The sequence below is a fragment of the Marmota monax genome, unplaced genomic scaffold, assembly GCF_021218885.2.
Source record: "Marmota monax isolate L192 unplaced genomic scaffold, Marmota_monax_Labrador192_F-V1.1 WCK01_AAM20220418_F8-fsc00050, whole genome shotgun sequence".
Taxonomy (NCBI): Eukaryota; Metazoa; Chordata; class Mammalia; order Rodentia; family Sciuridae; genus Marmota; species Marmota monax.
This window is the reverse complement of record NW_026694552.1, coordinates 8,947,146-8,970,160: the sequence shown is the minus strand read 5'-3', so window position 1 is coordinate 8,970,160 and position 23,015 is coordinate 8,947,146. Positions and strand designations below refer to the sequence as shown.

At 35.8% G+C, this 23,015-nt stretch overlaps 1 protein-coding gene across 4 annotated transcripts in view; it reads left to right on the top strand.

The window, feature by feature from the left end:
* The window catches only part of Chrdl1 (chordin like 1), a 109,298-nt gene that overhangs the window by 14,661 nt on the left and 71,622 nt on the right, over positions 1 to 23,015 (top strand). For all 4 annotated transcript variants that reach the window (XM_046420882.2, XM_046420880.2, XM_046420881.2 and 1 more), the window contains exons 3-4: positions 6,552 to 6,664; positions 9,632 to 9,725. In XM_046420882.2, the coding sequence (XP_046276838.1) occupies positions 6,552 to 6,664; positions 9,632 to 9,725 (207 nt within the window). The remainder of the gene's footprint in view (positions 1 to 6,551; positions 6,665 to 9,631; positions 9,726 to 23,015) is intronic.

The following is a 23,015-nucleotide window of genomic DNA, read 5'->3' as shown; positions in this document are numbered from 1 at the left end:
TATGCCTCTGATTCCTCATTTGTAAAATTGAGATAATGGGACCAACATTGTAGGATTATTGTGAGAATTTAGTGAATTAATATATGTAAAGCCCTTAGAAAAGAGCCTGGCTCTTAGAAAATGCTTCACGAATATTAGGTGTTTTTTGCTGTTATTTTTATGATCACCATTTTCTTCTTTTTTTAGAGAGAGAGAGAGAGAGAATGAATGAATCTTTTTTTTTTTTTTTTTTGTAGATGGACACAACACAATGCCTTTATTTATTTATTTTTTTATGTGGTGCTGAGAATCTAACCCGAGTCCCGCCCGTGCTGGGCAAGTACTCTACTGCTGAGCCACAATCCCAGCCCCATGATCATTCATTGAGCTCTATTTTCTAGGAATTAATCATTTATCTCCTGGTTTTTGAGTCAAATTTGGAGGAGGAAAATTTATACCATTCAGTTTTCACACTTTGTCTAACAATATTCTTTATAGACTGAATTTGGGGGAAAATTGCACATATTGGTTGAAATTAGTTGTTTGGGTTATCCCTGTTTTTCATGAATAATGGTGTACTCAGACATATTAAAGTGATTTATTTAATATTCAGTGAAATAATCTGTTTTAAAAATATTTCAGAGAAGAGCAACCTGCTTACAAGTAATGAAGAATACCCTTCTTTTGGCATCAGTACATATGGTCTTTTGGGAATCAGCCTTTACTACATGTTAGAATCTTTAACAAGTTGAATGAGAGTTTAAAAAATGTACAAATGCACATGGAATCCACGTTTTATAGCTTATTTTATTTTAATGATTGCTTAGTCTTCCAGAAGTATATATCTTCTATTATCAAATTTCTTCAAGAAAGGAGTACATCATCCAATCATGCAAATCATATAGCTGATAGCAAAGCTCATCAAATTTCATATTTTAAATAGGTAGATCTGATGTCAACCTGAGTGTAGTAATTCAAGCAAGAAAATTATTACAGAAACAAATGCATAATGTTCAGGTTCTGTCCTACTTTGCAATGTGGATTTAATCCTACAAAATAACTTCTAGTTTTCCTCCATTTAAGTATTAGTGGTTCCACAACGGCTGAATGTTCTCTCTGATAAGCGGATGCTGATCCATAATGGGGAGATGTTCATGGGGAGAATGGAGGAACTTTGAATTGGGTAAGGGGGAGGGGCATGGGGGCAGGAAAGATGGTGAAATGAGATAGACATCATTACCTTAGGTACATGTATGATTGCACATATAGTGTGACACTACATTGTATTCAACCATAGAAATGTAAAGTTGTGCTGCAATTGTGTACAATGAATCAGAATGCATTCTGCTGTCATGTATAACTAATTAGAAAAAAATTAAAAATTTAAAAATGCTAAAAAAATAAGAAATAAAATACATTATTGAGAAAGAACTAAAAAAAGTATTAGTGATTCCAGACTCATGAAATTATTACTATTTATGCTAGCCTAATAATGCCATTTGAAGGAACCACCTTCATGGATTTGTTTCCAAGTTTACTTAGATTTTTCTGAAATGTCAAAATAAGTTGTGTATGTGAAATGCAAATAACTTCAGTATTTTTTAATGAGACATTAAATTTACTGATAGACTGTTACTCTCCTCTCTCTGATATGTCAAAGGTAGGGAAAGATGCCACATTTAGACATTAGTCTTGGGAATATCCTGACCATCACTCATCAGATCAAGATGCTGAGATTGTTAAAATATTTAAACTATTTCTTACTCTTACTAGAATATTGTGGAGCAGAAGTCTAGTTTGTGTCTATACAAGAAAGTTATATTTCTCATATTTGGCTGAAAAACACAGAATTTCTGCCTAAAAAGAGTTCTTTAGTTTTCTATGTTCTTTTAATTAATTAATGAGTTTGAGCACATACTCTTAGGAAATATAGATTAACATAAAATGTTAATATAACAAAATAGTAATACATTATGTTAATAACATAAAATGGTAATATAAAAGGTAGAATAAAATATTTTACTAAAATGAATATATATTCATCCTTGCTAATAAAAAATATGTGTTCCATCCATTTTCCACATGAAATTGTCAAAAGTTTTTTTTTTTTTTTTGGTACCAGGGATTGAACTCAGAGGCACTCAATCACTGAGGCACATCCCCAGCCCTATTTTGTGTTTATTTAGAGACAGGGTCTCACTAAGTTGCTTAGCACCTTGCTATTTCTGAGGCCTGCTTTGAACTCACAATCCTCTCAGCCTCCCAGGCCACTGGGATTACAGGTGTGTGCCACCATGCCTGGATGTCAAAAGTTTTAAGCACTGAAAAATATCTATCTCTGTCCACTGTTAATGGGAAGGGAAATTAGCATAGCTTTTGTGGAAGTCAGTTTTGCAATGTAGATTGTGAATTTGAAAGCATCCAAAATCTTTAACTTAAGAAATCTGCTTCTAAGAATTTTTTTATTAAGAATAGCATGGTACTCAAAGATTTATATACAAGGATGTATACACTGTGAAGGTGCAATAATCACAACTATGTGGTAATGGCAAAAGAATAGACATAGGTCAATGGAACATAATTGGGGAGCTCATAAATATACATACACATCATCAACTAATCTTCCACAAAGAGTGAAAGAAATGCAATGGAGCAAGGACAGTCTTTTCAATAGATGTTTCTGGACCAATTATATGTCTGCATCAAAAAATAAATACATAGAATTAGACATAAAACTTACACCCTGGGCATGTGTTTTGGCTCAGTGGTGGAGTGTATGCCTAGCATGTGTGAGGCACTAGTTTTGATCCCCCGTACCACATAAAAATAAATATATAAAAGTAAGATTAAAAAAAAACCTTATACCCTTCACAAAAATTTCAAAATGGATCAAAGATCTAAATGTAAAATACAAAGCAGCAAATCTCCTAGGAAGATAATATAGGAGAAAATGTGATTGGGTTTGGGTTTGGCAATGGATTTTTAGATACAACATCACAAGCACAATTCATAAAAGAAAGAATCGATAAACTGGAATTCATTATAATTAAAATTTTATGCTCTGTAAAAGACATCATCAAGAGAATTAAAAGACAAGGCACAGACTGGAAGAAAATGTTTGCAAATGACATCTGATAAAAATGACTCTTACTCAAAAAATATATTAAAATAACCTCTTAAAACTCAATAATAAAAACAAATAACCCATTTATTTAAAAAAGGCCAAAGTCCTTAACAGACTCTATACCAAAGAAGATATATAGTTGACAAATAAGTATATGAAAAGAATGTTCTACACCATGTACATGTTATCAGGGAAATACAGATTAAAATGTCATACCACTACCTACCTATTAAGAATGGCCAAAATCCAAAATACTAACACCACCAAATGCTGTTAAAGATGTGGAGTAACAGGAACTCACACTTATTGTTGATGGGGATGCCAAATGGTCCAGTCACTTTGGTTGACATTTTGGCGGTATCTTACAAAACTAAACATACACTTAACACACTATCTAGTAATAAGAGTTCCTGATATTTACCCAAAGGAATTGAAAACTTGTATCTATACAAAACCTGTACACGTATGTTTATAGCAGTTATTCATAATTGCCAAAACTTGGATGTAACCAAGATGTCCTTCAGTGAGTGAATGGATAAATAAACTGGCAAATCCAGGCAGTGGAATATTATTCAGTGCAAAAAAGAAATGAACTATTTAAGCCATAGAAAACATACGGTAAATGTAAATGTATATAACTGAGTAAAAGAAGCCAATCTAAAAGTGCTAAATGCTGTATGATTCTCCCTATATGACAGTCTAGAAGATGTTCAACTATGGCAATGGTAAAGTGTTCAGTGGTTGCCAGGGTTTGGGGAAAGAATGAGTGCATAGACAAAGAAAAAAGGATGGTGAAATTTAGGGTGGTGGAATTACTTTGCATGATATTGTAATGATGAATACATGTCATTATATATTTATTCAAAACCAATAGAATGTAAAATAGCCAGAGTAAACTGCAATATAAACTATAGACTCTTGGTGATAGTTATGTGTCAATGTAGATTCATCAATAGAAACATATTTATTGGCATTGAACCCATGATTGCTCCACCACTGAGCTATATCCTCAGTCCTTTTTGTTTTATTTTGAGGCAGGGTCTTGCTAAGTTGTCCAGGCCTCTAAATTGTGATCCTTCTGCAGTAACCTCCCCAACTTCTGGGATTAGAGGCATATGCTGATCTTCCTTTTTTATGTAGATCCAAGTTTCTGAAATATGTCATTTTATTCTTTCTGAATAATTTCTACTGACATTCCTTGCAAAACAGATTTTTTTTTGCACTTTGAACATGATATACATAGGTGTAGATTTTTTTTCCATATGTATTCTAGTTGGTGTTTGTAAAGCTTCCTAGATCTGTGCTTTGGTGTCTGTCACTGATTTTGGAAAAGTACCAGACATTTTTGCTTCAAATATTCTTTTGTTCCTTTCCTTTGTTTCTTTCTCTTCTGGTATCCCTGTTATATATCTGTAAAAGTTTTCTTATTTTCTTTCAGTTTGGGGATGGTATGTTCCTTTTTTCCATTTTATTTTAGTTTTTGAGCTTTCTGTTGGCATTTCTTTAATGTTCCAATCATTTATTCCCATTTTCCAGTCTGTAATGATCCTGTCAAAGGCATTGTTTGTTTTTGGTTACAATATCTTTAATTTCTCCAATTTCCTTTTGATTCTTTCTTAGAATTTTCAACTGTTTTCATTACTCTCATATTATTGCATATTGTACACTTTTCTACTAAAATCCTTGTCATATTAATTCTAATTATTTTTAAAGATATTTTTTGCAGTAGCGGGGATTGAATGAAAACATAATTATTTTAAAATCCTGGCTTGATCATTCCAAAATATCTGCTATATCTGAATTTGGTTCTGGTGCTTGATTTGTTTGAAAATCAAGCCCTCAGACTCTGTTTTTGGGCTTTTAGTATGTTTGTAATTTTTGATTGAAAGTTGGACATGATGTATTGGGTAAAAGAAACTGAGGGAATAGGCCTTTAGCATGACATTTTTTTATTAGGGTCACTAGAAGTTAGGCTCTGTTTACTATTTGTAGTAGTAATGATGTAAAACAGGCTAAAATGTGTTTTGCCCTCTTGTTTTTCTCCTTTATTGTCTTTGGAATCCTTAGGTTCTGAAGAAAATGGAAATAAAACTTTGAAAAGTAAATTTCAACCTTTGGCTAGTTGGAAAGATTTATAGAACGTCTTTAAACCAATAAGTGATATGGAGCATTTATCTCAGTATTGTTTTCATTTGATTATTAGTGAGGTTGAATATTTGTTCATATTTATCCTTTGTTTTCATTTCTTATTCCATAAATTGCCAGTTCATGTTCTTAAATAGTTTTTCTATTGAATTTATTGTTCTTTTATTGATTTGAATGATTAAAAATGTTCTAATACTACCTTGTTTATTATTTATTGAAAATATATTCTCCCAGTTTCTTGTCTATGTGTCTTTTCTTAACTATTTTGATTTCCATAATCAGAGAAATGTATTCTAGAGTGAGGGAAAGCAATATGTTTGCTACAAGAAGAGTATTGGTTTATTTTGACCTTGTTTCATGAAAATTAAGAGATGGAAGAGGATGGGGTTAGAGGATAAACTGCTTGATTTGGAAATTCAGTTTACCAATCAGTTGTCAATTATTTACATTTACTGGCCACAGTGTGCTAGGCCGTGTGGTGGATAGAGAGTAAAGAATGAATGTTGCCTACTTTTGAGGACTATGATGAAGAAATAAACCATGAAACATAAAACAAGTAACATGGTATATGAGCTCAAGTGTGCTATGCTACAAAGCTGTGGCTGCCCAAATTTCTATTCCAACAAAGGGAAGTGTGTGGTTTGAGTTAATTGGGAGTTGTTCATACAAAAGGGGGTCTATAAGCTGAATGGGAGCAGGGACTATCTATAAAAATTTTTGCTCTTTGTTTTGTCCCTAGCACTTAGCACAGTGCTTGACAAACAGTAAATGCTCAAATACTTGTTTAATGATTGGATGATGTTAGCATGTGTGGTCAAGGCCATTTACAGAAACCTAACACAAATTGTGTAATCCACTGCTTCTACACTATCACTAAGCAGCTTTTAGAATGTTCTGATACATCCACATTGCAGACATTAACTTGCATTCCCAAAGCAAGGGGAACATTAACTTTAAAAAAAAATGGACACACAACATGCTACCTTTTCTTACCTTTATATCAGAACAGTAGTTAAGATTTAAGACTCAGACAAATCTTGGTTTGAGTCTCCTTTCAGTTACTGATAATATGCTTCTTGATTATCCTCATCTATAAAAGAAAGACTATTGGTAGTATTTACTTTATGGGTCATTGCAAGAATTCAATCAAACACCAAGCCAGTAGTACGGTTCTATTGATATTTGGTATGCTTTTTCTCCTGATGTATGTTTATTAAAATGGATGGAATATATGATTGATTTTAGATTTTGTGACTTGGTTCATGTTTACTAACAAGTATTTTCTCTATCTCCTTTCTCACAGATTCAGAGACATATTGTGTGTTTCAAGACAAGAAGTACAGAGTGGGTGAGAAATGGCATCCTTACCTGGAACCTTATGGTTTGGTTTACTGTGTGAACTGCATCTGCTCAGAGGTACAATCCCATATGACTCAAAATTTCCCAGTTTGTTCTTTAGCAATGCTCAGATGGTCAGACAGTATAGGTGATAAAGGCTTAAACCAAATGAAGAAAGAGCCAGGAGCAGTGTTGCCTGCTTGGAAGGCTGAAGCAGGATGCCTCAGCATATTAGTGAGGCCCTAAGTAACTTACTGTCAGATATTTCAAAAACGGGGCTGGGATTGTAGCTCAGTGGTAAAGTACCCCTGAGTTCAATCCCTAGTTCCCCCCCCCCAAAAAAAAAAAGAAAGAAAGAAATAAAAGAAAAAGGAAAAAGAAATGAAGCAGATTGCAAGGAAAAAAAATATGTTTTTTTTTCCTGTACTGCTTTTTGGCTTGATTTGTATGGGATCTCTGAATAATTGCTATAGACAGGTATCTATGGTCTTTTAGACTAATGATATAGAGCATGGTGGTAGAAAGCAGAAGAGCTTATATTAGGAAAAAGCTCAATATAATCTCTGGATTATAAGACATAATATTTTTTGGAAACTATTTCCAAGCCTTGCCTTAAGAGAGGAGATTAGGACAGATTATATACTGGTTCATTGGGAGAGTATATTTTATGTAGTCTCAGCTAATAACTTTAATTAAGACTGAGGCTGAGGTACCTTGGCCTGTATCTTGTGAAGATTAGAATTCTCTTGCCCTGGCCTTGGCTTCTATCACATCACTTAAACAGGCATTTGGAAAGTTTAAATGCCATCTTTGTAATAAATTAAGCAGGTAGTTTCACCTTCTTTCCATGGTCTTTACTCAAGATCACAGCCACGGTCTATCTTCCTGAATAAGCTTCTATCATTGTAGTAGGCCAGGGATTTTCAGTGTCTGCACTTTTGACATTTATGGATAGATATTTTGTGGCGGGGTCTGTCATATGCATTGTAGGATGTTTAGCAGCACCTCTGCTGTGGATCCACTTAATGTCAGTAGCGCAAATCCCAGTTGTGATAACCAAAAAAGTCTCAGACATAGTCAAATTTCCTGGGGAGTAAAATCACCCTTGGGGGAGGACTTGTGCATGAAGCAAATTAGGAAAGCAAATTGCACTAGATCTTAAGGACTGAGAATTTTGATCATATGGAAAAAAAAATTCAAGACCGTTCTCTTACTGTCTTACTTGAGGACTTATTTAAGGAATGAAATTCCTCCCACTTGCCGAGCTAGAGCAGGAACACTCACATGCAAGCTTGGCATTTTTTTTCTTCCATTTAACAGAAATTCGGGTTTTCCAAGCCTAGTCCTTTCACCCATTTAAACAATTTTTTTTAATTTTTAATTTTTTAAAATTTTAATGTTTTATATGACAACAGAATGTATTCCAATTCATATTGCACATATAGAGCACAATTTTCATATCTCTGGTTGTACACTAAACAATTTTAAGCATGCAGAAACCTGACCTTCAAGTAATATTAGGAGATATTAGAAGCAATGGGTTCTAGATTTAAGACAAATAAAGTTTCTGACCCTGGCTCTGCCACTAGTGAGCCATGTTGTTTCGAACAAGTTACCTAACTTCTCTGAGATTACCTCAGCTTCCTCTTCTTTAAAATAAGATAATGATATTACCTATTTCATGAGGCTGTGGCAAGGATTAAAATCACTAATTCATTTAAATCACTTAAAGCAACGTTCGGTCATGATAAACATCTAAGAAACAATAACTGCTGTTGCCATCACCGTCATCATAATTATCATTGTAGTTATTATTATTATTATTAAACGGTTAACCCTAGAACACAATTCAGTACACAGCATTAAGGATCAGTTTAGATCTCACCTGGAAAGTGTGCCTTTGGTGTGCTTTGGTGATCTCACCTCCAGATGATATGACCAGTCTCTGAGAAGTGTGGTGCATAAGAAGCTTCTGTGGTGTTTCCAAATGTAACGTTCCAAGAATTTATTGTAGAAAGCACACAATAAAGGAAAATAGGTTGTGGTAAAGTGATTACAATTTGTATAAAAGAAGCCTGCCCTTTTAAATGGATAGGGCATGTATTAAATAGAGTACCTGGGGACTGATTAGCTGCCTGGTTTGTCATAATTTTATCAGATTCTTGACCCAACACATTGGAGATAGACAGCTAACCCTTGGGGGCCAAGGCTTTGATGTCTGCAAGGCAGTGAAAATGTTAATAGGATCCCAATGCCAGAAGCTGATGCACTAGGCATCTTCTCTCCATGCTCTTCACTACCCTTTTCTCTACAACAGCCTTACAGATACAAGTAGCCCTTGCTTCAAATGAATTATGGATGGGAAATGTAAATGTGAAATGTATTTTGAAAGTCTTTCTTTGTTCTAGCAATGGCTGAGAGCTGTCGGAGTTTGGGATCATGTAATTGTAAGTCAGGCGGAGACCCAGTTGCCCCACCCAGGCATAATAGATAATCAGCTCAATTCCTAACTCTAGCTTGTTCTCAGAAAACATTCTGGCTGCAAAGGGAAATGAGAATTGTCACTCTGCCTACTGGACCAAGGCAGGCTTACATAGAATCCAAAATCCATGTGTTAGGGATACTTTCTTGCCCAGGGGAGGGTAACAACTCGAGGGACCCATTGCTCATCATTCTTTCCCTTAAATGGCATTGGATAGGTGATTATGAAATCAGAGTGGGATCTTAGAAAAGACATGCAGCTAGAGAATTAGGGAAGGGTAGAAATGCCCATAGCCAGACCAGAAGAAGCTTCCCACAATTAATGGTAGTCTTTGAAAACTGGAGCAGTAGTGATCCAGCCTTAGAAAAACATGCCAGTAAGCTATCAACCAACCCAGAAGAGGTGCTAGTGATGAGAAAGGAAAGAAAATGCTGATTGCATTCAGCTTCTTGGGAATGTTATTCATTGTCTGGGTGAGTCCCTGAATGACTGTTTTCCAAACTGGCATGATCCCACTGACCTTTGAAAGATATTTATTCTTTCTTGGTGCCTCCTTCTTTCAGAATGGGAATGTGCTTTGCAGCCGAGTCAGATGTCCAAATCTTCATTGCCTTTCTCCTGTGCATATCCCTCATCTGTGCTGCCCTCGCTGTCCAGGTAAACCAATTTGCTTCTTCTGTTCCCATCTGTGGTTCTCCTTCCTCCCTCTTCACCCAGTTCAACCCATCTACCCTAAGTTCCCCAGAAGGGAAACTGACAGACAGAAATAACAGTAGGACACTTTTAGGCAGCCCAAACTGGCCCCTAAATACTGTTTATAGCCCAAGCGGGACACATTCTAAGCTCTAATAAGTTATTGGGTACCCAGTAACAAATTTTTATTGGGCTTTTAATCATTTGAAGGGGGATATCAACTGGGGGAAGGGAATCGTGGCTCAGAGATTTTCTGTCATAAACAGCCTCTTCCTGCCATGGGCAGCAGGCACCAGGGGAGTTGCAGCATTGCAGCAATTAGTGCTGGAATTGCATCCAAGCATAGCTTCGAAATGAGGGGCTGTTCATAAATCAAAGGAGCTGAGCCAGTGAGGTTTATGACAGTATAAAGCTGCCTGCCTGTTGAATAGTCACCTCCTCCACATTGCATGGTTATTAAGTACATGCTGTTAAGAGCAACTCTGGGGGGAGCCAGGCAGAGACTTTTTTCACAAGACCATTAGGACCACTACTTTCATGATTTGTGGTTAGGGTGTTTTTCTGAGGCAGGGACTCCGTCAATGACACTGTTCATGTCTGACTGGAGCCTGGTTCCCACACCAAAGGCGTGGAAGCATGGAAAGATTCAGAGAATGTCTGTGCTCCCAACAGCAGTCCTAGGAAAGCTATGTGACAGTCTTCGGATCTGTGAAGTAGAAGCCTTGTCATCCTGTAAGTCAATTCTGTTTCCCTCTAGGACAAAAGTTCTTGATTCTGGGTTCTTGGGTGGACTTTAAGGAGTCAGAGAATGCTTTAAAATTGTTGGCAGTTTTGGTGTAACTATGTACAGATGAAAATTCTTTTAGAGATGATCGATCCATAGCTTTATTGGTATCCCTAGTTTGGCATTGTTATTGCTATTTCTTTATAAATTATACTTTTCTGCATCAGTGAATACACTCTGATGAACACAGGCAATTCTTCCCCTGATGGGAAAGATCTTACCAGGTCACAGGTTTATCCTTCTGAGTATTGGTGATAATAGTACATGCTTCAAGATATGAGAGATTGATTTGGCATATGATGAATCAGAAAACTGTTTTTTGGAATAAATTCCTACATGAGGCTTACTATTTTTGTATATGATTATTTGTTTCTGCTTAAGCTGGATTACAAGGGTGTGATATATGAGAGGCTCTGGTAAATGGGAGTAATATTTCTGATAAAATGGCTACTCTGGGGTTGTTATTTTTTTAACCTTCCATGCAACCTGTCAACTTGCTTTATAAAAGCTTTCTTTCCTAGAATTCTCCAAAAGTGGTCTAATACTATAGGAAACTATCTAAACCACTATGGCATGGCCATGACACAGAACCTAGTAAAGCATAAACTAGAGTATGGCTGTCACCTACCCCAATTGCCTGGGAAGCAGATGGTAGGAAGCAAGTATTGAGAAATAAAGGAAAGTATAGGCCAGCAATTATTTGAAGCAAAAAAAAAATGTTCAAAGAACTGAGCATATAAATGTTTATAGCAGTGCAATTCACAATAGCCAAGTTATGGAACTAGCCTATGTGCCTGTAAATAGATGAATGGATAAAGAATATGTGGTATATATATACATAATGAAGTTTTACTCAGCCATAAGGAAGAATGAAATTATGAGATTTACAGGAAAATGAGTGAAAATGGAGAACATCATGCTAAGTGAAATAAACCAGGCTCAGAACGTCTAAGGTTGAATGTTTTCTTTCATATATAGAAGCTAGGGAGAAATGGGAAATAAAAAGGGGGATACTATGAAAATAGATGGGAGAACAATACAGTAAGGGAAGAGAATCAGGAGGAGAGAAGGGTAGGAATTATGGGATTAAATTGGTCAAATTATGCTATGTGCATGTATAAAAACATCATGATGTGGGCTGGGGCTATAGCTCAGTGGTAGAGTGCTTGCCTAGCATGTGTGAGGCACTGGGTTCTATCCTTAGCACCACATAAAAATAAATAAATAAAATAAAGGCATAAACAAACAAAAACACATCATGATGAATCCCATTATTGTGTATAGTTGTATTGCTCAATAAAAACCATAAAAATTGAGGTCCTAAATCCCAGAGGACAGGAAATGGAAAGAATTGAACATCATTTTCTTTTAAGACTTAAAAATCTCATTTTACAGAGTATAGAAACAAGCTTTCCTTTTTGTTTTCCTTCTTGCTCTTGCAGCTCACTTCCTTGTCAGTTCATTGTACTTCTTATTAACTATGCAAGATCTTTCTAAGGATAATAGTGCTAAAGTTCTGTAATCCTTATATGCAAAAATGTCTTGAGTTTTGAATGATAATCAGGCATGTTCATTTTCCCTCAGTACTTTGAAGATATTAGTAAATGATTTGTTGACTTCTTTTGTTTGTTAATAAAAGTCTACTATTTGATTGTACTTTTGGGTAGGTCTTTTTGTTTTCTTTGTCTAGCTTTTCATATTTTATCTTTTTTCTTTCTTTGTTGCACATGGTGAGATGTGTAGATATGTGATTTATGTTTATTTAGCCAGCTCTGCATATGATGTTTTTCAGTCAAAGTACTTAATTTCCTCTTCAATTTGCCGTCATTATTTTGGTAAACATTCCCTTTTCACTTTCTATCTTTTTTTATTATTCTCAAAGTTTTATTTTATGCTTTGTATCTCATTTAATTTGTCTTCTATGTCTCTTAATAGTTCCTTTATTTTTCTGTCTCGGTATACTTAATGTTATTACTTCAACTCTATACTCCAATTCATGTATTTTTTCATGTATACTATTTAGTTCATCTATTGGGTTTTTCTGTTTATTTTATATTCAATAAATATATTTTTCTCCACATTTACAAATTATTTTAAAAATATCTACTAGTTGTTCTTCTGTAATTCCACATTATTTTGGGGATCTTATTTTTTTTATTTCTTCATAGTATTTTAAATGCATTTAAAGTGTACTTCATATCATTCTAATATCTTTATTTATTTAGATGTAAATTCTGAACCTTTTTGTGTTTCTTGGAAACCCTTCTTAGTTCTGAATTTTTTCTTAATTTTCTAGTTTTTGTTTAAAAGCTCATATCTCTGGGAGTTGTGTCTTGCATAAGCACTTCCTTCTTTCTAGAATTGTTGTTTCTGACTTTGTGGCTCACTTAGCTCTAAACCAGGTTATGTATTAGTGTCCCAGCTTGTGTTCCTCATACCTAGGTGATCTGTTTCCACCTGTTTTCTTGTGCAGTGCTACTCGCTAATAACGAAGATCTTGGACTGGTACCTCAGGTACAACTGCCTACTTTGGACAATCAGTGTGCTTTAGGATACAACTTTGGGTGGGCAGAACTATGTCAACCCCTTATTACATATGAGAAGTGTGACCCTGTTACCCAGCTACATAAGTCAGCTTTCTATCATGGTGATAAAATACTGAGAAAATCAACTTAGAAGAGGAAAGGTTTATTTTATTAGTTTATAGTCTCATTTCAGTTCATGGCTGGCTGACCCTTTTGCCTTTGAGTAAGTGGTTAGTCTGTATATCATGGTGGGGAACACATGCTGGAGGAAACATTTCACCTCGTAGCAGCTAGGAAGCAGAAAGAGAGAGAGAAAAAGAGAAAGTGTGAGAGAAAGGGGCTGGGATCCCAATATTTCCTTTCAAGAGCACTCCCCCAGTGACCTAACTTCTTTCCACTAGGCCTCACCTCCTGAAGGTTTCACCACCTCCCAATAATGCCATATAATGATGAGTAAGCCTTGGACACATGGGCCTTTGGGGAACATTCAAGATCTAAGCCCTCATACCACTTTCACGTAGGAAGCCTCTTGCAGGCTGTAGTTCACTGGAGCTGTTTAGAACCAACTATCTGTATGTAGCCTCAACTGCCTTTTGACCCCCTTTAACTACTGATCTTTCTTTCTACCTATATTTTATTCCACAAAGAGTTTCATTTTGTTTCTGTAATTTTTCAGTTTTAAAGTTTCATTCATTTTTCAGCTTCTCACATCATTGCTCTTCTCTGTTTGGAAAAGATTTCTCATGTACTATCTTTGCCATGTTGAACCAGAATGCAACTAATCTTTCTATTAAAGATAAAACAAAATCAAGTGGGTTTAAATCATAGCACAGAAGAATGGAGTTTGATAAAGGAAGGCCTTTGGGCTACAGTTGTTAAATTCTGAAATAAATGACTAGAGTATTTTACTCTCTTTACTATTTCTAGAAATAAAATGTACCCACCCATCTGAGATAGACTTGGCACAGCCCTGATTTGAGCTAGGGCAATGGATGTGATGACTCTCTGTATTCCTTCCACCCCAGTGAATATTAGGCATGAAGAAACTCATGCCTTCAGGGCCACAGAAATGTTTGGTCAAAGGAAGGGGCCCTCATTTTCTGTCTTAATCTAATAGAAGACACTGTGAAAAATGTCCTCACTTAAAAAAGGAGTATTTAAAGCCAAGATGATGAACAAATTTTCTGTCCAAAAGAGAAAACCAGTTAGTGACATACATAAGGCACTACTTTTATGTACAGTCCTATATCAGCAGTATGATATGGAGGAACATTATCTAGATAGTGACAAACTTGATGGGGGAGTCCTACTTGCCATGTTTAGGCAGAAATTTTTCCATTGGAAAAGATGGAGGAGCTGTCTATTTCCATTTTTTCTCTGTTTCTCAGAGTTCTGACTTTTTAAACTCCTTACCCTTGAATTGTCTAAGCATCTCACCTGTGTTTGAGGTTTTTCTCCTGCAGCTCTGGTTAAACCATGGCAATCAGAGTATACAGACTACTTTTCCAGAGTTTCCAGAGAGAAATATATACTCATTTCCATGAACAGCAAATGAATTTTTTTCAGCATAACTTGTCCAAGTCTCTGTGGCAGAGGTCAAGTCTTGGTCACATACCACAGGGCTCTACCGGGCCCAAAGAAGTTGGTGCTACATGGAGGCTGTAACGTTTTAAATGGAAAAGTCACAATGTGCTTGTATGAATATGCCACAATGAATCCCAGTTTGATATATAATTATTATGAACCAATCAATACACATTTTTAAAAAAACTGCACAAGTCATGAAGATCATTAAATTCATCCTGATCTCTTAGTAGGACTCTGTTTGGTCCCTGATAATTAGAAACACGTAGGAATGAAATTCCCTATCTTTTGGTGGAATGAAGTGGTATAAAGAGAGGAACTACAGAAAAACAGCACAACTTCATTCCTTTTGTTTTTTACATAATTTTATCACCAAAGAGACTTTTATACTGACCAGGAGCTTAAATAATAATATTATCTAAGGGTTTTTTATGGTCATTCCACTGAGAATTTGTGATTCAGAATTAATAAATTTGGGTTCCCTTGGAGGGATTCCAGCATTCCTGGGTTATTAAAGAGCTGTTATAAAATTGCCAAAATAACTGATTTGATCTGGTTACCAGAGACCTAATCCACAATGTTTCCTTTTGGTTAGGTGTGAAAAAGTTTGGCTCTGTCATATAGTTTTAATAGGGATAGTGACAGTGTGGTTTTGCCAAGAGAGGCACCTGGGGTGAGCCCAGGCTTCTAAATTCCAACAATGCGCCATGTTCCCATAAGGGAAAGGCTGGGAGCCCTAAGTCATTTCTCTTTCAGTAGTATTTGGGTTGAGTGAGCTATCAAACATAGGCATTACTGCCACAGTGCAATATGCATTTCAGAAAACCCTCACATTCTGCAAAATTATACACTGAAAAATAACAGGACTTAAGGAAAAAACAAGATTGGAGAAAACCACTCAAAACTTAGGAAAGTTTGTAACCAGAGTACTAAAAAACAACTATACTAATAAAATAGTAGGATGGTTTGAAAAGAGCTTACTTGTATAATAAATAAAAGAATATAGGAAATATAGACTTCACCTTTTAAAATAGTGACATTGGATGGAAGCAAGGGGATATAAGAAAGGATTAAGGCTGATGATTTATAGAGACAAGAGAAAAATATTCACCAATATACAGGAGAATCATGTAATATATACTTAAAAGATAGCATGCTGTCAAACTGAACCAAGAAAAAGAATGTAGTAGAGTGAATGGGAATATAATAGAGTGTTTACTGTATCTCTTTATGCTTCCTGATTTCAATTGAGTTTAGTGTACTTGGCATTTAGCTACTGTTACTTGGTAATGCAGAATAATTGTTTGCTGAGAAATATTATGTATGAACATAGGCAATTTCTCTCTTAACCTTGTCCTCTTATTTAAAACAAATATAAACATTTTTACATTGTACAAATTCATTATATAGCAGAAACGGACTACAAAAGTTGAGGTAGATAGATGTTTTAATTCACGTGACCATTCTGTATCTATTTTTTGGGCTTTCTGCTCTGACCTTAAAGATTTTGTTCCCCTTTCTTCCCATCTCATACATTTATTTATATAAGAAAGGGAATCTAGGTTTATGGTGTGTCTGTGAGTTCCTGTATTATAGTAATCGAGGAGAGAGACTTTTTTTTGCTTCTTCAAGTTTCTTTTTTCAAAGGGCAAAAGTTCAAGAGGGGGTTTATTTTTTTTTATTTTGGTAAAGTGCACATAACATAAAATTTATCATTTAAAAGTGTACAATTCAGTGCCATTAAGAACATTTATGATATTGTGCAACCATCACCACTAATTTAGTTCCTGAAATTTTTCACCACTCCAAAAGGAAACCCAGCACACATTACACAGTCCCTTCTCATCCCCCTCACTCCAGCTCCTGGCATCCACTAATCTATTTTCTCTCCTTGTAGATTTTTCTTTTATATTTCATACAAATGGAATCATCAGTAGGCAGTCTTTGGCTTCTGGCTCCTTTCACTTAGCATAATGGTTTCAAGGCTCTCATCCATGCTGTAGCACATGCCAGTACTTCTTTCCTTTTTATGGCTGAATAATATTCTACTGCATGGTTAGATCACTTGTTTATCCATTCATCAGTTGGTGGTTATTTGGGTTGTTTCCACTTTTTGGCTACTGTGAATTATGCTGTTATGAACATTTGGGTATGTATTTTTGTGTGGCATGTGTTTTCAATTCTGGGTATATAACTAAGAGTGAGGTTTCTGTGCCATTTGGTAATTCTATGTTTTACTGATTAAACAATTTCTCCCCAATTTTAAGACCATCCCATCTTCTTTTGGTTCATCTCTTTGATGGCTGATTGCAATTGTCATGGCTGCTACTGATTTGCTAATGTTGTCATTATCCATGTCCGATGGCCCTTCAGTTTCTTCTCTCTTCTTTTGTTCTCTATTGAATTCTGTATTCACTTGCTTCTAGGATTATATTTAAAGGTCAATTACTTTTAAACAACAACAGTCAAATAGACTATTATTTTTAGTAAGGTGACTACCCTAGCTTTAGTATGCAAAACTGTCAGATGCCATTTCTTTGCCTGCAAAAGATTACACTTTTCTAAAAAAAGTATTTTCTGGAATCCCAAGCTAATCAAAAGCTTAAGGATCCTGGAATATTGGTGTTTAGATAGCAGAGGCTTTACTCTATTACAGTCATTATGCTGTTATTATCATTGTTCTTAAACTGATTATTGAGGGTTGCCAAAGAAGATGTTCACTGTAGATCACTATACCCTCCATATCTATACTGACTGCTTTGTTAAACTGCTTTAACTGTCTTTATACCTTATTTCTATTTTTTCTTCTACACTTAGTCCTTGGACATTTTTCAGAGTATGAAGGGTTAAAACCTTTTCCAAAGAAGTGGCAATTAACTTGCCTCCTGCAAGGTGAGATCATCTTTGCCTATATAACTTGATTTCATTGAAAGAATGTGATTTACTAGGGAATGAGATTGATCAAATTATGTCATGTGCATGTATAAGTATGGCATAATGAATTTCACTATTATGTATAATTATAATACACCAATAAAAATGAATGAAGAAAAATGATTTCCTGTTAGCATGCTAAAGTCCTGTGTCACATAAAAACAAAGGATTTTGGGAAAAAATGTAATTTTCCATTATGATAGAGCAAAACTGTTTGCTTTCTCTATTTCTTTCAGTGGATATTAACCAACATTGGTCCCTCAAGAAGGTGCAGAGGTGGCACTTCCTGAGGGATATCAAGAGGCCTCCATTTGTCCTGAATAAATCTTCCACTTGCTTTCTATACAAGAGAAACATCTATTTTTATAATTACTTTTCAGGGTTTAGACAGTATTTCCCAAAGTTTGCTTTTAGGAACATAATTTTATGGAATAGTATTAGGGTTTACTAGGGAAAATATTTATATGGTCAGATAAATTTGAGTTTCTGAATTAGAGAAACTTAAAAAGGTTTCTTTTAATGCAGGACTTTTCAGAGCCTTTAATTTATTATTACACAGTATGAATCTACTAGAGAAGTATGTATGATGCAGTGTTCTTCAAATTTATTCAGCCATAGGGCTCATTTTTAAAGAATATTTATTTCTTAGTTGTAGTTGGACACAATACCCTTATTCATTTATTTTTATATGATGCTGAGGATCCTACTCAGGGCCTTGCACGTGCTAGGAGAGTGCTCTACTGCTGAGCCACAATCCCAGCCCTAGGAGTCATTTTTAATAGAGCACTTTGTAGGATAAGTGTTCCTTAGTGTGTTTTAGGAAGTGTTAGATTATGCCATTCTATTCCCAGAAGTTATTTTTGTTATAGCAATAAGCTATTGGTACATACTTCATTACAGATGTTCATTTGGGAAGCATATCACTTTTGCACAAGACTTGAAGCTAGTGTTACTTAAATTCTAACATGATCAAAGGTAACCTTAGGTAAATTTGGTAAAATGCTAACTCCCAGCCTCTGTGCTAGAAATTCTGCTTCTGTTGATCTGTAGTGAGTACCATGCATTTAAAACACCACATTCATTCTAATCACTTACACTGGAGAATATACTACAATAATAGGGCCCAGGAAAGGCTTTGAGAATGGAGGTCAGGACATGTGAGAGAGCATTCCTGGGCAATACCTTGGAATAGAGGGCCCTGTGAATTCTGCAAAGGGCTTTGGAAAACATGACAATGCTGTTTCTGTTATAATGGGGAGCATAGGCACCCTGGAAACACATTTTGCTTGTGTGGCATTTCCCCAGGACCAACCCCGTAGTAGCATGTACATAGTGTGCCATCTGGTCTGCCTCCTCTTCTTTCCCAGGGATCCCATCCAAAGCCTTTCTCTTCTGCCATTTTGCACATTCACAGCCCCTGGCTGTCATGTCGAGAAGCAGGACCCTCCATGGGGAGCTCCCCCTTCTACCCCACCCATTGTTCATGACTTGTTGGCAAGAAATGAATGGCATTTCTCGGAATTAGCCCAGGAATTTCTGCTGATAAACAAATGAAACTCTCAAAGGGAAAAGCAATCAACATAGTTTGAAATAAAATCAGTGTTTTCAGCTTAGTCTGTTTCCAAAGAGTCACATCTAGGGTATTTTAAGGAAAGGATTATGAAAATGTCCTATAGTGGGTTTTCATCCTAGTTGCAGGGCTTACCCTTGAACCAGGGCCTGATTTCTATGTGAGTAAGCAGAGGAGATGATTATTACCTTGATTTCCTGTGACCTGTGATTCCAAGACCCATTGAGCCATCAGATCAGCCTCATCTCCAGTTCTCTTCCAAGTTGCCTGACACCTGCAATTGTCATTATTACAGTTTCACCCTTTTCATGTAAGCTTTGCTTCTTGATACATTCATGTGTCTACCTTTGGAAGTGGCAACTTAACTCTCTGTAATCATTTTAACTTAATCTAAACACTGGATTTAGAAAGCAGAATTTGATTGCAGAGAGAGGAGGTGGGTATTGGAGAAAAAAGTCCTGAAGCTGCTAGATGGATTTGGGTAACTGGAAGAGTTATGGAGGAGCAGGGAGTCAAAGGAAGAAACTAGAGCATCAGGCTCTCCCTTCTCTACAGTCCTGCGGGGCACCAAGCTTCTCCCCAATGTTAAGGATAAATTTTTTATTCGTGGCAGAGGACATAGTTGTTTCTAGGATGAGTTACCAGCTTTCAAGTTTTTTACTTTGGGGTTATTAATTTAAAACCAATATGTTCTTGAAGTAACCAAATATCTTTGCTATCTGTTGTCTAGAGCCAAAGGGTTTCACTTCTGGGTTTTGGATGGAAAATAACTATAACCCAAAAGGTTTGCCAGATTATTTGTAGCCACTAAGATAAATAACAGTCTTTATTGAATGATTTTGTCTGATTTTTGTATTTAGATTTTTACACCATCAGCTATTCCCTAAAAGTGACTTTAGAAACTGGCAGACTTAGGGTGTCAGTTATTGAAATGTGTTCCAAAATCTACCTCCTCACAGGACTCCATTTTTGGCCATCCAAGTATTAAATTTTATAAATGTCTTGATGTGTTTGTTGTCTCTTGTGTTTGCCCCATACATGCTAAGAACCAGAGAATGGAAAGTAGTTTAGCAATGTACATGTGGCTGCTTATAAGGAGTTTTCTAGGGTTGTACTCCTACAATTATAGAGAGGCTATAAATAAAACATATGTACTGTATCCTTTAAGATACATCAAAGTTGCATTCAGGAGGGGTAGGAAGAGGTTTGGTTGGATTTTAGTTTAATTGAGAAGAAAAGGAGCAGAGATTTTCAAAATACGTGACGATACAATAATTATCTCTGCAAGTTTTGTTTTATTTCCTTTAATAAATTCAATAAGCTTTGATTTATCCAAATTCACAGGATCAGGCTCTCAGGGATCTAAGGCCAAATCAGAGCCCATACTCACCGTTGTGTGGTTTATGGGTGTATTCACTTCTTATTTTAATAGAAGAGAAATGATATTTAAGGAAAGAACAGAGAAACATGCTTTATTTCCCCCTTACTTTATTTTGTTTCCCTTATTAATTTCCTTCCTTCCTACATTTTATTCACTTTTCAAAAAATATTTTATCAGATAAAAGATACACAACATAAAATTAGCTATGTAAGCCACTATATAGTTCAGTGACATCAAGTACATTCATATTCTTGTAAAACTACCAACAACCTCTTTAGAACTTTTTCATCTTCTCAAATTGAAACCCTCTGCCCATTAAACACAAACTGCCAACTTTTCCCCTTCCACACCTTCTGACAACCACCAGTCAATTTTCCATCTCTGTAAATTTGACTAGTCTAAGTATGTCATAGAAGTGGAATCATATAGTACTTAACCTTTTGTGACTGACTTATGTCATGTAGCACAGTCATCAAGGTTCATCCATGCTATGTTTCTTTCTTTTTTAAATGGGGAAGAAATATTAGAAGACACCTGGGAGGAGGTTGATAATACAGACGAGGAAGTGAAGTCAGGAGGCAAGCAAAAGGGTCTTAGTGGAATCTCGAAACTATTGGTTTTCAGTGCTCCTTTCATAGAATGAAGAGACCACACTGTCTCTGACAATGGCAGATATGGCAAACAGGAAATAGTATTAATGACTGTATAAGATATTAAGTTTTGAAAGGCAAATATATTTCTTATTAATGTATGTCAGAGAGTATCATTTCTTAGGAGCTGATTACCATCAACTTTTGCCATTTATTTTTGGAGGAATCCATAATGGTATAAATGCATCCCAGTTTCCCTTATATGGAGAAGTACACTTCTAAAAGGGCCTCTCTGGAGATTGCTTCATGAGGGAATTCATGTCTGGAGCCATTCAATATGATTCTATTATAGAAAGATTATTAAAGGATTAGAGTATAAATCCATGAGGCAATGTTGAAGGAAATCTGTAATTACTGACCCTGGTGAAAGAAAGGGAGGACTTCAGTGAGCTTCAGAAAAATAAATGGCTTCTCTTTCCATCTCCAAAAGGGGTTGATGTGGTGTATTCATTTATTATTGTAATTTATTTGTTCATTTTAATAGAAGAGAAATTAGCTTCAGTATAAGAATGTTATTCCCAAGGAGGTACTTCTAGGCATGAATAAGGGAAGCAAGAGTCATCTGAAAGTTAGCATATTACAGCTCTAGCTTAATGCTGAGTAAAAGCAAGACACACAAAATCTACAAATGCATGCATTTCGACTCAATTAATAAAAAATTCAAAACAGGTAAAACTAAACTATATTGTTTGAGGATGTACATAAGTAAGACTACATAAGACTACAAATGTACATAAGACTACAATGACAAGCAAGGAAATGTTTAGCACACTAATCAATATGGTGGTGACCTCCAGTGGGGTAGGAAGGTTTCTGGGGTGCTGCCAATGTGCTCTCTGCATCTACAAGGTGGTCACATGGTGTTTGCATTATAATCATCAGTTCAACTGCACATTCATGTTGAAAACATTTTCCAGCATAGAATCCTTTCAAAGGTGTTACAGTTTCACTTTTTTGAGATAGTTATGATTAGAAGCAAAGGTGATCCAAAGACCTTATCAAATCCCACTATTATGTATAATTAAAATATGGAAATAAAAATTAAAAATATGAAAAAGATGACCTTGAAAAATTGTGACCAAGCATAAGTTTCTTTACATGTATTTGACTGCATGTGAGGTAGTTGTTTATATAGTTTTGGTCTTCCTGGTGTTTGGTTTTGTCTTTTTATTTTATTTTTTGTACAAAGCAGAGCAGTACCAAAGTCTACAGAATGGTGTGCCCTCTGTCCTCTAGATGGGCCCTTGAAATTAGTAAGAAGGCACGTGAGTCATTTGAGGCATTTGATCTCGAAGCTGCCGAGTGCATAGTAAGTTGGCAAGTAGATGAAACCATCTAGCTCTAAGCTTAGATCACTGACCAGAGTGCCCATGTATTTCCAAGAAGTCAGGCAGATCAGGCCACCTTTAGAAAAGAGAGGGGAACTCTGATCCTTTCAGGTATGTATGCCCTCTTCCAGGTAAGGGTGGACTGTGCTATCATGGATTGAGAAAGATATGAGGCCAGAAAAGAAATTCTTCAGTTTACTGTGGTATGTTCACAGATTAGATTTTTTTGTACCAACTAGTAAATTGAGTGATAATTTTTACCTTCTCCTAAGGTTTACATTGACAGTGAACAAAAATGTTGATGTGGGAAATTGCTTTGAAAAGTAGGTAAATGAAAGCAAGATGATGTTCATTACTGAAAAGAAGGGAATTTAAATCCCATACCCAGATTACATTTGGGCATATCTATACTATGGTCAAAGCTGGAACCTTGGCATTTTGATACACATTCCCAGGGGTGCCACCAATAGAAACCCCATAACCAAACACTGAACATGG